Consider the following 18,450-nt stretch of genomic DNA (forward strand, 5'->3'; position numbering starts at 1 on the left):
TACGTAAGTGACAAATCATCTATATCAAATGGACAGAGAGCCTAGTAATTTGCTGCCTTTCATGATGGTTGGAAAAGCATAGGGTATTATAGTAATGGAGGCCCTGCCTCCAAGCTGAGGCAGCAATAGTTTGAGTATATGTGATGTGTTTTGTCAAGAGGACAGACCTTAAGTCTGTACACTATTAAAGATAGGACAATACAGTACAGCTTCATGCTTTGATTTGCTGGGTTAGGCAACCATTTTAAACTGGATCAGATTATCAAATAATTCTGTAAAACAATTTTAATTAATCCCACTGACATAAATCCTTAATTTTTCATAAAATGACAAATTAGTTTACTGCTCAGTCAACACCTGCACGAGGAAGCCAGTCTTTTGAATATTATGAGTCCTTATTATTCGGATAATTGGTGCAATGCATCATAGTGACGCCATTTCCGTGGCAGGCGTTGAAACATTGCAATGTCCTTTTTTTCTGTTTTTGTCTTTTTCCATAATGCTGTTACTATTAAGAGATCAACATCTGTAAATTATGAAATATGGACAAATATTATGTACATACATATTTCTAATAAACACCCTTGTATATCACATTATTTGAATACAGAAATTGTTAATTATTTTTATTACCTCTCTTTTTGATGACTGATGGTACCTCCCTCGAGTTAAAGAGATAATTCATTTTGAAACTAAAATGTGAGGTTTATCGGCTTACCCCAAGGGCAGCTAAGGTGTAGATCCAATTTTGAGATTTTTAAGTCAAACCATTGTAGTCTGTCAGTCATATATTGGTCGGTATATAAACGAAATGAGCTGTTTGTATGAGAAAACGAACAGTATTTTTGTAGATTTTACCTCTTGTACACCACCATGTCCAAATGATCTGAGGGCGCGCACGCTTCCGGTGCATGGCGTGCGCGCGTGCTCTGGCGTAGTCAATCAGTTGGTAAGGCAGGTGTGTGACGTCCTTATCGTTCAGCGTTGTCTGTTGGTATATTAAAATAGTCTTCCATCGCGATGTCCTGTAACTCTAAATATGTTTAGATATTCACAGTGAAAGGTAGCATTTTCGAAATCTCTGTGTAAACAACCAGTTACCTATAACTTCCGGCGCTTCTCAGAGATCTGCGCTTGCGCAGACTGCGCCGTAGCGCTCACACGTCACTCAGCGGAAGCGTGCGCGCCCTCAGATCATTTGGACAAGGTGGTGTACAAGTAAAAAAACTACATAAATACTGTTCGTTTTCTCACACAAACTGCTCGTTTCGTGTCTTAGGCCATCAATGTGTTGTTACAATGGGGTGTGGTTTAATTGGGATTTCTCTGTGCATGTTTTTTTTTCCTCATAGAGAAAGTTTCCTTATACCGATAATTATTTGACTGGCAGACAGTTTGACCTAAAAATCTCAAAATTGAATCTAATGAAGAAAAACACCTACGCCTTAGATGTCCTTGGGTAAGCGGATAAACTTAACATTTTAGTTTCAAAGTGAATTATCTCTTTAATGGGTAAATTATGTCCCTTACTGAAATATGTTGAAGACAACCCATGAATGGTTTGTTATTAATAAAATTCACATGGTTTAATACATATTTTGGATTATGGAGGGGGCGCCATTATTCTGAGGACGTAAAATGGTTGTACTCGGTGAGCTACACAACTCAACATACACAACTCGGAAAATAAAATACTGATAAGATGACCGCAGCAAATGAAAGCTTACAGGACACGATGGATATAAGCATAGTCTTAAACCAAATGCCATAACATAGTTATCGTTTGTATGTACCACAAAGCTGTTCATGTGGACTAAAGATGGGGACCAATGTTCTTTTCAAATTTTAATTAATTAAATTTATATGCACAAGAGTGGCCAGTACATTATTAAAAAAAAAAAAAAAAAAAAAGATTCACAGCAAAAACAGTCATACAGTTTTGAAATAAAGTCAGTTTTCATTTTTGGGTAAGACATTCCTCGAAAGTTATGCAAACAGCTCAATCTTATCTACTTTATTATTGACACTATATTTGAATGTAGATGCAGCCTGCTTTCTCCCAGGGCTTTTTATCAAATGAATCATCTGCATTGCAAAATAATTAAAGTAATAACCCAGCTTCAAATTACAAGTATATATATTTTTTGCACACAAAGAGTACACTCACATAATCACAATACATAAAACTGAGCAAAACTCAACTGCTTCATTGTTGTGTTTGTATTGTCAAATGTTAACTATTCAATCACCCAGCTCTAAACTACCAAAAAAATAAGCATCAATGTTATGAATCTCTGTAAAGCTGATTTGAAACATTACTCTTTGTGAAAAGTGTTACATAAATTTACAATTATTACAACGCGACAACTTAACTGCATTTTATATACAGTTGGGTTATGTTATCATCTCTATCCACGGCTCTGAGTATAGATGCTGCTTTTGTAGATTTCTCCTCGTAATAATGCCGTATCATTCGTTTTAAAACAAGGACCTTAAAAATGGAGAGAAACCAGAGATGAGACATAAATATATGCGATCATACACTCTTATAATATAAAATAAAATGTTCAAATGGAAATCTTGCATAAATCATAGAAAGTAAATCTTTTGTGCTTCTGGCTAGTATCACTGTAGAGTTGTCATTGTTAAATGCATTTGTTTGTTAACCTTAGTTTTTACTTACTTTCGCAAATTTTCTGTAGAAAAGCCCCGAGAACTCAAACAAATCATCACTTTCTGGTTGCAACTAAGTTCACAGTCCCTGTGCAATGTACATTTTTGAGACTGTTTATGGCAAACCAACCTTCATATCCAGAAAGAACAAAGCATAGCATCACCGTCGTTAACAAGTCATTAACAAACCTGATATTTGTTTTTAATAGAAAATGATCATCATAATAACAATTGTTGGAGAAAAATGAAGTGGCTATTCTAAGTTGGGTTTGTTATTATGTAACTTCAGAAAACTTGAAATACTCTGCACAAGTTACATAGTGTAGATATATTTCATGGTGTTTTTTTTTGTTTTAAAGGTTAAAAGCTGTATTATAATGCACAGAAAAAATAGTAAATTTACTGATGAAAAACATATGATGATACACCAATACGCACCCATAAACTCTTATAACACAGGCTGGTCTTATGTGTGCCCTCTGTAAGATCTTGATTCCCTCCTCCAGTAAAAAGCAAGCATTCACCCTAGTTAAGGATAAAAATGATCTACATTTTAGGAACTTATATTATAGTGATATATTCATTTGAACAGTTCCATAATGATTTAAATGGAGCAAGAACATATCTGCTGAAATATGATAAATCTGTGATCCACAGAATAAATTCAACTGTATTGGAACAACATAATGTTGAGTAAATGATGACAAAATTTTTGGGTGAACCATGCTTTAAAATATGACCTACATAATAGTTCTTCATTTATGCAAACATAGGTGATTTAAAAAAAAATCATACTTGACTTCTGTCAGACTGGAGCAGTTCTGGATGATTTGAAGAGTACAAACACACCATCTCTGGCCCAGGCAGTTTGCTTCTATTTCCAACTTTTTCAGATTAGAGAAAGAACGGAGAATGGCATTCATTAATGCATCTGAATCATTTTGGTGAATTATCTGAAAAAGTTGGGTCCAGTTGGTATTGTTGAGGTCTGAGCATGGGAAGGTGAGACTGAGTGATTCCAAAGGTTCTGCATGATCAACAAACCATGGAGTTTTTAAGCAGATTCTTTATCAAGAAGGAAGAAAAAAGAAGAATGGGAATCAATTAAAGAAACATATGTTCAGTATAACAATCTACCTGTTTGTTGTGTGTCTATAAACCAAAAGTCCTTGCTTAGAGCTTCATGATGATAAAAATGATGGTCTGTTGGGCAGAAGCCATTTGTTTTAATATATTATGAGTAATGAAAGAAGCAATAGTAACATATTTGGCTTCGTTACATCTAGCGTAAAAATAATCTGAAGGTATTAGATTGACTGTGGACAACAAGCATACCAGATAAATGCGAGAGATTTCCAAATTTGCCAGACAAATACTAGACACATGTACAGAAAAAAAACTATTATGCTATCATGATTAACGGAGGTGTGGTTATCCTAAATATAGCGTCATTTCTCTGGTTATAATGAGAAAAAGTCCAATTGATAAACAGAAAAGCAAAACAAAACAATTAAGTTTTTCTTTACCTGGATACCTCTTCGTTGATTGACAGTTGAAAAAAACAACCCTCATTATGTAAAAGGACATGAACACTGCAAAGCACAGATAAAATGTATATAAAACAAAAGCAAACTGAAGGATGATAGCATGTGCATAAAATACATAAAGTGTACTCTATATGTATTCTGAGTGTGTGATATGAAAAACATTACTCCTCTGAGTTCAGCGTCTGTCCTCTCGTCAGAGCACACATCAGCTCAACAAGATCAGAGACCGATGGATCCACTAGAGGCAAACTTCAAAATCAAATCCAGAACATTACTAAAATAATAAAATTAAACTTTCAACAACAAACCATAAAAACTATTGCTTATTTAAACAGATTTCAGAGAGAATTATGTTACCAAGAAAAAAAATGGTGCTATCACAATAAGACAGGACTACAAATAGGGTATGAATATGAATTAATTTTCAATGTAGGACTTGTTTTTTAACAAAGCACTTACGTTAATTTCTTAAACTTGGGGAGTGCAGGCAGAATCATCATTAATTTTTCAGATGTTAAATAGCATCCAAAGAGATCCAGTTCCTGGAGGCACTGACAGAACTGAGAACAGTACAACAGAGCCCAGCAGTCTGTTCTTCTAAAGATTGCTGAATATGCATTAATCCTATTCCAGGATTTCATAGCTTTTGTCACATAGTCCTCTTCATGAAGTTCATAGAGACAGTGAAGAATAAAAAGGGTTCTATTATAACAAATATCCCTTTGGAGCTCTTTTAAAATCCACTCTTTAAGAAGGGCCTGTGTGTTTGGGTGAACAAACAGACACAGCGATTTCCTAAGTGTGTGTCGTACACCCTTATTCAAGAGACCAAACGCAAACTGAACCACAGCTGCACAACATGGAGGATGCTCTAACCATTCATTGTGTTGAAAGGAAATTAGCTGTGCAAGTTTTCTCTTGGACTCTTCTTTGTCCAGAATGACATAGTAGAGAGCGGTGAAAAATTCCTGAAAGCTGAGATGCATAAAACTGAACACCGTCTCCTGGCTGATTCTTCTTTTAAAGAGGAACTTGCAAAGAAACGGATTGCCAACAGGATCTGAAATTGTTTCATAAACAGTTCTTTCATCCAACAAGACTTGTTTTTCCAGTATCCCTCTCTCTGCCAGCTGACCCAGACTTATCAGCAGGCTCGGGACAGACTGACTCTGACCCTGGCAGTGATGCTCCAATAGAGTGGACACAAAGTCAATGTAGATGGAGGTGGTGGTTTCCAGTCCACTTGTTACATCCATACCAATTTTGAAACGTTCCTTGATAGTTGTGCAGACGATCCAACAGATGACAGGGATGGAGCAGGTAGTGAAGAGGTTTTCATTTGTTTTCACAAACGTGAAAGCCCTTCTGAAAAGTTCCTCATCCTGAAAGAACTTCTGGAAGTACTCCTCCACCCCCTTCTCAGAGAAGCCCATAATCTCAGAGAAACGCTGAGGTCCTTTGAGCAGTTTACTCAGTATGTCTGTAGCTGTTGATCTGGAGGTGACCAGCAAGAAGGACTCTGGCATGATGTGACCTTTCAGCAGGGCACAAAGAGTGACCTCAGGTGAGGCTTTCTGAATCACATCAGTGTGAGGTGGCATGTAATAAATGTCCCGTGTGAGTTTCAGCTCATCAAATCCATCAATGATGAAAAGCACCTTCTCTGGTGACCGCTGCAGTATCTGTGAGATCTGATCCGATGTTAAACTGCAGCTGTAGCTCAAGATCTCCACCAAACTCTTTCTGCCAGAAATGCGATTTATTTCTTTACACTTCAAGTGGAACACAATATCAAACCGCTCTTTGTAGATGTCACCAGACGCCCAGTCCAGCATGATCTTCTGTACAGCTAAGGTCTTCCCATTGCCTGAATTTCCCTGCAGTATGACAGCACTGGGGCTGATCCCATGGTTATCTGGGTTGAACAGAGAGTTCAGGTGGGAAGATCCATTACTGTCCCTGGAGTTGAGGACCTGCTGGAAGTTCTCTCCACTGGAGCGGAGCTCTTCTTCTCTCTCTTGTTGATCTCTATGTCTCTGAAGAATCAGAGGTTGTGTGAAGCGCTCAGACAGCAGCACTTGTTCGCCAGGCAGTGAGTTATATTCGGTCACATACTGATAGTCACTGCAGATCCGTGTCTTATGTTTGAAAATCAATGATCTTGTGTCTTCAGAAATAAAATAACCCATTTTCAGAGGATTAGTGCCTTTTAGAACAAATTCTGATTCTGCTACATTGTTGCTTATTAATTGTTAGAAATGAATAAGTTTAAGGAAAAATATTCAACACATATTAAACTTATCTTTTAACCTACCTAAACTTTGTGCTGAGTGTGGGCGATCAAAAGTGAAACCTGCAGAAAAGTATACACTTACTCTAAATGTCAATTCATTATAAATGATAGATTAAACGATAGGACCTATATAGCATTAAAATAACTTTTTTTTAGATTATATATATCTTTTACTAATCCTTCAATGCACATCTTTTTGCATGACTTGATACAGGGGGGTAAAAACAAAATCAACAGAAATATTTTCAAAAATAATCAAACATTATTTAAAATATTTTCAGCATGTATGAAGCACAACACACTTTACTTACCAGGTGCGTTGTGTAGGATGTGGACATTGCCTGTTATTGTATTGTTAGTAAGTACAGGAGCTATAAGGTGACTTCCACTGTGAGCTGCAGCGCTGACATTTGGCACAAAGCGAGATCTGAAGCTGCCTACATGACCAGGGAAAAACACTGTTCTGAAATATCATCAACAAAAGCACTTATTCACTGCAGTAGTACAAGCTTTGTATAGAGCTAAGGCTCAGAGAAAGATATGACACGAGCTTTATTTTACAGAACAAAAGTTCAGAAATTACGCTCATGAGTGATGAAATCATATCACGAGAGAAATTGCTTACATACCGTATGAACTGGCCATGAGTTATTTTTCTACAAGAATAGAATCACACGCGCACACACGGTAAGTATATTTTTATATAGTCCCGTTCAAAAATATACTGCATATTACATGGAAAAGAAAGTTATTAGCAGTTTGTGTTCGTTTTTTTCCCAATGCAGAATAAGTTTTAGTTAGCATACATCTTCCCGGGCTACCTTACTTTCTCCGGGATCAAAAAAAGAGCGTCGCACGAAATGGCGTTGAAATAATATTTAGACGACAAACAGCTGCTTCCGTGTTCATGCAGGTTTAGGGCTGTGCTCACACCTGTTCTGAAGATAAACGAAGGTCTTGGGTTTGGAACGAAAAAATTTTCATTTGGGGGTAAAATAACGCTTTAAGACATGGATAATTTACATTTTCCGTTTAATGCATTGTTTTTCTGTCTTGAAATCTATTTGATTTGTTTACTGCTCAATAATAAGAATAGTTTCTAATAACAACAAAAAAAAAGATTTCTGAATATGTTCAAACAAAATTTAAGTGAATGTTGGATAGCCTGAATTGAGTTTTTAGCAAAATTAAACTACATGAACTATTCCTTTTATACCAGCAGGAGGGGACCAATAAACATAACACTTTTTAATATATGACAAATTTTAACAAATTTGTTCAAGAACCAAAATACAGTAAAAGTGATCACGACAAAGTTTGTTTGTTTAAAACCAATAACAAACACTATTATTCTAATTAAGCTTTTTCCTTAATAAATCTGGAATCAAATAAATTTAGGCCCATGTCAGAGTGAGATTTGAATAAAATGTGATTTATTTATTTTTTTACAGAATTCAAAATAAAAGTCAAGTAAAGAGTAACTAATATATGTTGCTAAAAAGAACACTATTTTGTCTATTTGGTGTAATGCAGTGTGGTTTTGCGGTTTAGGGGCAATCACATTTTCCACATACTGTACATTATTGTTTCTGCTCTAAGCCCTGCCTTCCGAAACAGATTTATTTGTACAACGCTCATCCTTCTAAAAAAACGAGGAGAGCTCTGATTGGCCAACTATCCACTGCACTGTGATTGGCTGAATATCGCAAGCATCCGACGGAAATTACACCCCCAGGAACAGTGTAGTGAATACAGCTTGCCCACTGATTTTTAGTTATGTCCTCTTTTGGAAGCACAAACAAAGTAGTTTAACTTTCACAATGAAATAAAGTGTCTCCTGAACACGGCGCCGCCAGCAACGCTATAGCGAGAATAATAGTTCTGTCTTCTTTCTTTGCGCATACATTTGGGCAGTGTTATGAAAATAAACCCACTACGTGATGTAGACAAATGAGAGGGTGTTTAAACTTTAATCATTGCAACTTATCTATACACTAACAGCTGGTAACACTCCAAATAGAAAGAAAAATTTGAAATGGCAACATAGGACCCCTTTAAAAACAACTTAAGTTATACATCCACCAGTGATTTATTACATGTCGTCTTTGCATTTGCACCAAAAGACTCAGTTACCATCCGGTAGTTCAAGTTCAGACCTTGGGAGCAATGGGAAAAATGAGAGAACATTACAATGTTGTACTTGAAATTACATTACATAATAATAAGAACAATAAAGGCCATATCAACCAATCAGAACTCACTTTATTTCTTCTTTACATTTCTCTTCATAGAACTCAATAGTCACTCTCTGGTTGCATCTGAGCTCCTTGATCTGCTCGGTGAGACGAGTGCAGCGGTCAGAGGATTTACTGCATCTGAAGCTTCACACAGACACAGAACAGCAGCGCACATTTAATACACCATAAACGCTCTTATTTTAAAAGACATGGATGATAAATTTCATTAAAAGATTGTATTTGTCATATTTGGTCAAGTCCAGTCACAAAAGCTGCCGGATGCACAGGACTCTAAAAGATCATGAGAGAGAATGCCTATATTTTCATTTAAGTATACAGTATTTTAATATTTCACATTCATCAAGCACTCATCTACAGCGGTCCATAACATTTGTAGATTCTTTAGAACTAACATATCATTAAAAATAAGCATATATCATGCAAAGACATAGGAAAGCTACCCTCTAATGACCACAGTGCAGTCGGGCCGTTTTGTGGATTCCTTCAATAACTTGATTCCCTCCTCCATTAAAAGACCAGGGAGCCACTCAACACCGTCAGATCCCTTTGAACCAGCATCAAAACTACAAAACAGAGATGCTAATGTGAGATGAGCCTGACTTATTTGTACACCAAACCAACTGAGATGTGAAAAAAAAGATACAAAATGTGAAAAGAGTTTAAAAATATAATTTTAATGGACTTTCACTATTATTCTTTAAGGTATTTCAGAGATTAAATTTAAATATTCAATTTAACACAAACCAAAAGGACAAATACAGAGTTAATAACTCACCTGATCCCAGCCAGTCTGTGGCAAGACTCGATGAGGAAGAGGATTCTGGAAGCCCAAGCCTCCGTCAGGACAGGGACAGAAAGATTTAGCGCGCTCAAACCAGACACAGATGGCAGCTGAGACAGCAGAGCATTAGCCTGCCTGTCAAACTCTGCACTTCTACAGACAAAGAGTAAGAGTTACAAATAGAGTAAAATTTCTATACATAATCAGCATGATGGGAAAGTCAAGGTGGTTTTTAAAAACATACTCCTCTGTCATACAGTTCAGACTGTGGAAGGCCTGCAAGAGGTTCTTGACATTAATACTGGATGCCTTTGAATGTGGACATTTAAGAATGATTTCTGACACTGATGGTTCATTCTGTGTGCTTGAACACTGCTTGACCACTTTCAACCTGTCAACAAGAAACACGTTTCTTCATATATCTGAATCGAGTGTCCTTACAAAGATGCTGCAGAGTGAAAAATGTGTAACTTCATGTAACTGCATTTATTAGGGATTCATAAAAAATGTTGTGTGGAAAACATCCTTACACAAGCTTCCCTTCAAAGCTGAAGAGCTGTAGAGATGAGCAGAGACTTTCCTCGTCATCGGACCTTAAACTATCAACCAGAGCATATTAGCAGTCATTATATTAAGCTCTAAAATTAAAAGCAAAGAGTTTGACCCTTATCTGAGTGAAATTTGCCGTTTAAATTATTCAAATGCAAGAAAATATTCTTGAGATACCTGACTTCCTCCCATTTCACTTTAGTCTGCAGGAAGTCTGTGAGGATGAGGGCAGTGTCAGCTGAGATGCTCTTCACTGCCATCTGAAGTCCACCAATGTACTTTTGTTTATGAAGGGCATTTAGAATCTGCCGCACACTTTCATCTGACAAACAGCTGCTGTTCAGTCTGTAAAAGAGATTTAAGGTCAGATTTACTAATGCAATCAAAATACCACCTGCTTTAAGACATGCTTTATTCGGGGGCACACCTTCACTGCATGTCTTGAGCAAATCCTGACAGTAACGGTAAAACTTTAATGCCAGAGGACGGTTCGCGTTTACAAGAGCTGATAAAAAAAAATCTGGCCTTTATATTATTATTTATATAAGAACATTCGTCAGTTACAAATACGATCAGCAGCTCTGTGCTAATCAGAAAGCTTACAGATCTTTACCTCAGTTCTCGAAGACGTTTTCCTTCTCCAAGAGCTGAGAGCAGATCGGTGACACATGTGTCAGAACAGTTTTGCACTGTCAACCTAAAAAATAAATTAGCACCTTAAGTCAATGATTAAGCAACTTTTTTATTCCTGTAAACACCTGATATACTTTCGTAATCGCTCATTTTTCTCTCTTTTTAAGACTGTATTTTAAAGTTCACGAATTCTGACAATTATTACTCTATAAGACTTTTGTTAAAAGTCAAAAGTGAAAATTCCATCATTAATTACTCACCCTCATGTCATTCAAAAACAATGACTTTTGTTTACATTCAGAAAACAAATGAAGACATTTCTGATAATATCTGAGAGCCTTCTAATCCTCCAAAGAAAGCAACACAACTATGTTCTCAGAAAGGTACTAAGGACATCATTTAAATAATTCATGTGGCATTAGCAGTTCAACCATAATTTTATGAAGCTATGAAAATACTATTTGTGCACAAAGAAAACAAAAATAATAATTTTAGTCAACAATTTCTTCTCTTCCGTGTCGGTCTTTAACACTCATACATGAGAGTGAATAATTAATAATAAAAATTATACATTTTTATTATGAGACATGACAGTGAATAATTAATCACTAATTATTCTAATCACTAATCACTAATAAACTAATCACTCTCTCATAATTAAGGCTGAAAACCCTACACTTGCCTAAATTTTTGCCCCAGTTTACAGTCTTGACAAGCCGACGCTAACTGCTGAAACTCGAAAACAGTTTAAAAGTTTTGGGTAGTAGAGGTACATTACTTCTATATGGATTTTTGTTTCTTTGTTTTTCATGCAACATGTTCAAACCTAGCCTGACTGGTTTATAATGTCAACCAGCATATTAAGATACTGCAATCTAAAAGTAACTGTTCTGTATTGGTGCATCACTAGATTTGAGACTCACTCTAGTTCTGCAGTCCTGTGCAGCACAGGCTGAAGCATCTTCAGCTCCTCAGCTGCAAAGTTGAGCTTCAGATTCCTGAAGTGAGGACAGCAGTCCAGACAGTACAACAACGCCCAGCAGTCCGTCCTTCTCAGCTGATCCCAGGACATGTCTAACTCCTGCCAAGCTTCCATAGCTTTCTGTACAAACTCTTTCTCATGAAGCTCATAAAGACAGTGTAGAATGAAGGGCAAGAAATTGTAATTGCTACTTGAGCTAACATGGAGGATCCATTCTTTCAATGGTGCCTGTACAAAGGAAGAGACAGACAGATTGTGCGTCTCTTCGAGTGAGCTGCTCACTTCTTTATTGGAGAGGCCACAGAGAAACTGAATCACAGGCAGGAAATGAGGTTCAGGGCATCCATACTTCAATGGAAACTTTTTATCGAAATATAGATCAAGATAGCTTTCTGTTCGAGAGTGGAACCGTTTCGTTAGTTTATCCAGAAAGTCTCTTTCAGTCAGTGAGATGAAGTACAGAGCAGTGAAGAACTCCTGAAAGCTGAGATGCATGAAACTGAACAACGTCTCCTGGCGGATTCTTCTCTTAAACAGGAACTTGCACAAGAACGGACTTTTAGCAGGGTCTGAAACGGTTTCATGCACCCTTTTCTCTTCAAACAACACTTGCTTTTCCAACATCCCTCTCTCTGCCAGCTGACCCAGACTCATCAGCAGAGTCAGAGGAGACTGACTTATACCCTGGCAGTGATGCTCCAGAAGAGTGGACACAAAGTCAACGTAGATGGAGGTGGTGGTTTCTAATCCACTGGTCACATCTGCATCATCACTGAACCTCTCTCGCATAACCGTGCAAACGATCCAGCAGATCACAGGGATGGAGCAGGCGGTGATGAGGGTTTCATTCGCCTTTACACACTCAAAAGCTTTTCTGAAGAGTTCTTCATTCTGAAAGAACCTCTGAAAGTACTCCTCCACCTCCTTCTCGGAGAAACCGATAATCTCAGTGAAACGCTGAGGGTGCTTGAGCTGACTGGCCAGAGTTTTTGTAGCTGTAGATCTGGTGGTGACCAGAAGGAAAGACTCGGATAAGATGTGGCCCCTCAACAAGGCCTTCAGAGAAGCCTCAGGTGGAGCTTTTTCAGAAACGTGGCTGAGTTTGGGCATATCTGATGTTTCACTGCAAGTAAGCCTGAGTTCATCAAATCCATCAATGACAATGAGAACTTTCTCTGGTGACCTCTGAAGGATCTGTGAGATCTGGTCTGATGTTAAATTAGTGTTGTGATTTAAAAGCTCTGCCAAGCTTTGCTCTCCAGATATGTGGTTCAGTTCTTTGCATTTTAAGTGAAACAGACAATCAAACTCTTCTCTGTAAAGGTTTCCAGATGCCCAGTCCAGCATGATCTTTTGAGCGGTGAAGGATTTTCCATTCCCGGAGTTTCCTTGCAGAATAACAGAGCAAGGACTGATCCCTTTATTATCGACACTGAAAAGCGCACCCAGGATGGAGCTGTCTTTGTCTGCGTTATTCCTGGAGATGAGGAGCTGCTGAAAACTTTCTCCAACAGAGCACATCTCTTCTTCTCGTTCTTTCTTTTCCTTGTGTCTCATGATGATCAGAGGTTGTGTGTATCGTTCAGACAGAAGCACATATTCACCAGGCAGAGAGTTATACTCGGTCACATATTCATATTCCCTCTGGATCCACTTCTTATATTTGTCTGTGCATAATTTATTTGTTAAACTCATTAGTGGCAAATGGACATATCTGCTTGTAAGCACTGTTGCACAGCATAAAATGTAGCTATTAAAGCATCTTGATCTTCACTTTAAAGGAATAATTCAAATAAAATAAAAACCGGATTCATCATCTCTTTTCCCTAACAAAACTGACTTTAAATTGTGGACTAGATTTGTAAAGTCCCAAAAAGAAGGGTAATGCATCACAAAGTGGTCATACAAAATTGCAATGGCATTTTTATCTTTGTGTCAATTATATTTACACATTTTGCATATTTTTATTTATTTAAATATGTCCAACCCTAGTCAAAATGAGTCAAATAAAACTTAATTGAATAAACTAAGTAAACAAGATCCAAATTAAAACGATATACTCACTTAAGCTTTCTATGAGAGCTTCGGCAGTTTGTGCAATGTTACCTGTAAACGTAAACATATTAACAGTACAATTTCACATGCATGTGGTATATCGTTCAGAATGAGTGCGTGCTCTTACCCAAGGCTTTGAACAGACGTGACTCATGCTTTTCCAGTCGAGAATAAAAGTCAGATTTGGCCTTATCTCCACCAGAGTGCAGCACTTTATAAAGCTCTCTCATTTTCTCCTGGTTAGTACGTTCTGCTCTGATCTTACAGTATGGCTCCCAATGCATCAAGTCTTCTGCCCATAGCTCATCCGCTATCGGCATCACCACATTTATTTTCTGGACAATTTCCGCCCAGTGGGCATCCACAAACCGAGCACCTGTTGCAGAGATGATAAAATTGTGTTGGAAATATTAAAACACCACCTGGCACCAAAAATCCTAAACTCGTCAATATATCCTGGGATGAAGCTGAAGTGCTGGCAGAGGACTGACAATGGTGGGAAGACTGTTGATATAAAACTCTGATTATATATACAAATAAATATATGATGTAATTACAGGGCGGAATTCAAAAATAAAGATGAATGCTCTTAGTAGATCAAAATGTCTTTTCTAATTCTATTACCCCCATGTGTGGGCTATTTTGAGGAGCTACAATTTTTTTTTGAATGGTAAAATAAACAACAACATAGTACTGGTACTACCTGACTTTTAGTTGCATTATTGGTCCTTCCAGGTAAAGGCATTCATAAATTGGTGTGATAAAGAAATTGTAAAAGTGAGTTATTATTTTCCAGACGTAAACCTAAAACTGCACATAAGGTTTCGCCCCAATTACTGGTAACACTTTGCAGGTTTGGTCAACTGTTCAAAACGGGCTGCAATTCTAACTTTTCGATCACTCCCAAATATGGCATAATTACAATATTTGGGGGAACTTATCATATTTCATAGTTCAGTGAAAGCTGGGCCTCCATGGGAGTTTACATTACAATCCCCTTAGTGATCTCCTTATCAATGAAACTTATTGCATGTGACTTTCCACTCCTTTACTGTGGTGACAGCACTTACGCTCCGAGTCTTGGTCCATGGTGTTTCTTTAAAACCTGGGGCGTGTCCAGTTGGAGGGAGCTGAAATGAAACAACGGTAAAACTAAGTTTTGACGCATGGTTAAAGTCAAGCGGTAAAGCAAATGGCACGCAGAAACATTACTTCTGAGTGCGCATTTAAGTACAGTAAACCCAATAAAACAACACAGTAACAAAACTGAACTTTACAAATAGAAAGTTGCGTGAACTTTAACAGAAAACAGCGACATCACATATAATCTCACCTGGTGTTTCAGCGACGTGTTTTAAAGCAACTTGAATGTGCTGGTGACATTAAATCTCTTACTATCGACACGTCTGTAGATCCGACAAACTCTTAAGGGACCACCGACCCAGCATAAACCGGATGAATATTAATTCGCCACCCCTCCCATACGGGACATTTTTTCTGATAGTGACTCGTTTGAACAGCGTCGCACGAGCGAGCTGGTCAGTTTTATTGCCTAAACAGACGTGAAATATTGATTTAGTTGGATTAAGTTGCATGTCATCGTTTATACTCTGATCCAGCTCAAACTTACCCCAGTCTTGTTCAAGCTAAAACAAGTGTTTTGCCCTTAGTTCATATTTTTTAAGCAAAATAAAGTAAAAACACAATGTTAGAAAGGCCGTCTCAGTGCGCATGCTCAGACAAAACAAAGAGTGACGCAGCAGAAAGGTGAAAGCACTGTCTGCGTCAGTGAAATAAAGTAAGTTACCTTAGATAATAAGTAAGCCTAGATAATATTTCATATTATCTTCCATAATCTTTTTTTTTGAGACAAATCATGTATCATGTTAATTTTTGCGATATCCAACTCAATTGTTTTTGTATTATATTATATAGCCTACTTTGCCTACCATGATTACAAAAACAGAAGTTTGATCATAAAACTAAGGATTTAATTCTAATCTATCTCACATTAGATTCCCAACATTTCCAGAATTTTAGATTGTGCATACATGTGTGTAACGAAATAGTTTCAATCCCCATCTTGTATGTGTTTTTGTCTATAAAATGGAATTCAGTGGGAACTTAAGCTGACGGTGCCGTTTGACACAGCAGCATCCTTTAAAATAAGTCATGAAAAACATTTCCTTAGTGTGCATCTCACATCCTAATTCAACAGACCGAAAGCAAACTGCACCACAGCTGCATAACGTGGAGGATATAAATTATATAGAATTTTATCAAAGTCTGAATCCTTGGATAATAGTTTTCCCCTTTTCTTCTGGGACTCTTCTTCATCCAGAAGGACATAGTACAAAGCACTGAAGAACTCCTGAAAGCTTGAGATGCATATAACTGTCTCCGGACAGATTCTTCTCTTAAAGAGGAACTTGCACAGGAACTTGAACAGGCTACGTTGCATATGATTTTATCTTCTTTTACTATATTAACAGTACTTACGCTCTTCATGGAGTCTTGCTGCATGACATCTCATTAGTTTTGTGACCAGAGCTGTCTTAAGTTAACTCTGGGAATGAAACAAAGATAAACTAATGCTCCTTCTTTAAATGAAGTTCAAGCAATTGTTGAAGAAAGCTGTTTTTAATTGTAATAACACTAGCTAGGTATAGCCCTTATTTTATGTTCCCCATATTAACCCATATTTGATACTTGAACTTCTAAACCCTGTAAATGATCAGAATAATCTTAATCTTTGTTGGACACAATCATCTACATAACTTCTGCCCTCTGATTAATACTTCATATTTTTACGACTTTTTGTTGTTTTAGTCTAACTTTTAGAATAATTCTGTCCACGTTCGGTTTGGCGTTTACATATTTTTGGGCTGTGAAAACTGTAATGATTTTCCTTAGCTTCCAAAGCTTAAAAATAATAAGCTATGATCAATAAATTAGGGATTTAAAATTAATCTTACTATTCCAGATTACTGGGAGATAAGGAGTTACCGATTACAGTATGAATATAACTCGTGATAGTTCATGGAATACCACAGTAGTAACATTAACCATGTTAAAAAAAACACAATACATGGTAGTGTTATGATTTGAGTCCTTATACATTATCAAGACACACACAATAAAATATCTCCAGATGTCCAGAGTTATACATCTAGGCAGTATGACGGCTCCTGTGTGAGCTGAATGGCCTCAGGCAGGACGCCCTGTGAGGTGGCCACCATCCTGATACTGTTGCTGTGGGTCAGTTTCCTCTCATACTGAAGCAGTTGTCTCCAGAAGCCTGCGTTTGGCCGGATGAAAGGCCGCGCTGCCAGCACCCGCCGATGAGCCTGAAGCAGCGAGAGTCCCTCAAACCGCACGAGATACGCCATGATAAGAGACGGAGACCTGCTTCTCCCGGCCGAGCAGAACACCAGAGAGCTTCCAGAGCGGTTCTGCTGGATCTGCTCGGCCACGCTGTCGAAGTAATGCTCCAGAGAGGCGTGAGGACGGTCCTCCACCGGCACCCAGACGCACTTCACCCCCGCATACTCCGGACAGGGGTATTCAGAGCAGGCGTTCACCAGCAAAGTGATGCCCCTGTGCTCCAACGCTGACTGATTCACAGCCTCCACTCCACTCAGGTACAGACCCGGGGTGATCTGAGAGATCATCTCTGCGAGCGCAAGGGACAAATGATACATTAAACTAATCTTAAATACATGTAAGTATATTTCTCATGAGAAGGCATATCATTATATCATCAGTTTTACAAATATTCAAGCTTAATGCGAGCTCATAAGCATGCATGTGATTTTTACAATAATTGGAAAAGTGTTTTAGCAAGAACAAGGGATTTTCAAACTCAGGGCAACAAGGGGGTGCTAAGAGATGTTGAAAGAAAAAAAAGATTATACTAAATGCATTTTTAGGGTCAAAGTTTACCTGTGCACTCAGGATACTGATAAAAAGATGCTGAATTTAGGTATTTTGTTTACACTTGATAATAGGTCATATTTAAAAGAATGGACAAAAAAAACACTGGAAGAAATCTTGACATCAAGACTTGAAAACTCCCAACACATTGGGACACCGGCTTAGTATTGCATTTCAGGACACTGCTGTATGCTACATAAACAGCTCTAGCGAGTAACAGAATTGCATAAATAGACTGATGTACCATAACTGACAGCAGTTGATCTTAACCATGCAAACCGTAGTTTAGCCCTAAGACACCTGAGAATTGAGAAATATAGAAACCTTACCAAAGATTTAGACGTCACCCATAGAGTAATCCGTACAGAACGTGCATCACGCTCGGTAAACTGAACAAAACGGGAACCCCCAGTGGACACGCATCGGTACTGCAGGCGTTCTTAAAGGGACAGTTCGTTCAAAAATAAAACTTACCAGTGAACATTTTTATTCACCCTATCTTTACAAATATTTAAGATAAAAAACAAATAATAAAATTATGTATATAAAATATTTAAGATAAATAGAAATAAACATTACTAGATAAAAACTATAAAAATATATATTAAACATGTTTTAATTAATGCAATGCACACTCCAAAATTCATAAAAAATAGATAACCATTAGCTTTTTTTTTTTTTTTAAACTTAACATTTAACCTTTTTAAACTTAAAAGAAAAAGCTTTAAAAAATCCAAATTTATTTT

General features: G+C 37.4%; 3 protein-coding genes across 4 annotated transcripts; all 3 read right to left on the reverse strand.

Moving 5' to 3' along the window:
* Positions 1-1,879: 1,879 nt before the first annotated feature.
* Positions 1,880-7,783, reverse strand: nlrp3l (NACHT, LRR and PYD domains-containing protein 3-like). 2 transcript variants are annotated; one of them, XM_043218932.1, is made up of 10 exons: positions 7,143-7,783; positions 6,825-6,950; positions 6,535-6,573; positions 4,680-6,387; positions 4,386-4,469; positions 4,200-4,265; positions 3,469-3,738; positions 3,112-3,198; positions 2,684-2,761; positions 1,880-2,491 (listed from the first exon to the last, which is right to left on the reverse strand). In XM_043218932.1, exons 1-10 carry the CDS (start codon positions 7,156-7,158, stop codon positions 2,479-2,481), a joined length of 2,487 nt encoding a protein of 828 aa, XP_043074867.1. In that variant the 5' UTR covers positions 7,159-7,783; the 3' UTR covers positions 1,880-2,478. The 2 variants fall into 2 exon arrangements, with proteins under 2 accessions (XP_043074867.1, XP_043074859.1); XM_043218924.1 differs by having other exon boundaries at positions 2,684-2,803.
* Positions 7,784-8,464: 681 nt separating this feature from the next.
* Positions 8,465-16,684, reverse strand: LOC122324480 (NACHT, LRR and PYD domains-containing protein 1 homolog). Its single transcript, XM_043218915.1, has 14 exons — positions 15,402-16,684; positions 15,105-15,323; positions 14,842-14,901; positions 13,899-14,147; positions 13,781-13,822; positions 11,658-13,383; positions 10,715-10,798; positions 10,279-10,446; positions 10,083-10,151; positions 9,797-9,943; positions 9,547-9,705; positions 9,212-9,334; positions 8,775-8,894; positions 8,465-8,669 (listed from the first exon to the last, which is right to left on the reverse strand). The coding sequence occupies exons 3-14, from the start codon at positions 14,858-14,860 to the stop codon at positions 8,639-8,641; spliced, it is 2,937 nt and encodes a 978-aa protein (XP_043074850.1). The 5' UTR covers positions 14,861-14,901; positions 15,105-15,323; positions 15,402-16,684; the 3' UTR covers positions 8,465-8,638.
* A 143-nt stretch (positions 16,685-16,827) lies between these two features.
* LOC122324497 (dual specificity protein phosphatase 14) lies at positions 16,828-18,107 on the reverse strand. Its single transcript, XM_043218948.1, has 2 exons — positions 18,034-18,107; positions 16,828-17,444 (listed from the first exon to the last, which is right to left on the reverse strand). The coding sequence occupies exon 2, from the start codon at positions 17,440-17,442 to the stop codon at positions 16,933-16,935; it is 510 nt and encodes a 169-aa protein (XP_043074883.1). The 5' UTR covers positions 17,443-17,444; positions 18,034-18,107; the 3' UTR covers positions 16,828-16,932.
* Positions 18,108-18,450: the final 343 nt, after the last annotated feature.

This window comes from Puntigrus tetrazona, chromosome 2 (genome assembly GCF_018831695.1).
Source record: "Puntigrus tetrazona isolate hp1 chromosome 2, ASM1883169v1, whole genome shotgun sequence".
NCBI classification, from domain to species: domain Eukaryota; kingdom Metazoa; phylum Chordata; class Actinopteri; order Cypriniformes; family Cyprinidae; genus Puntigrus; species Puntigrus tetrazona.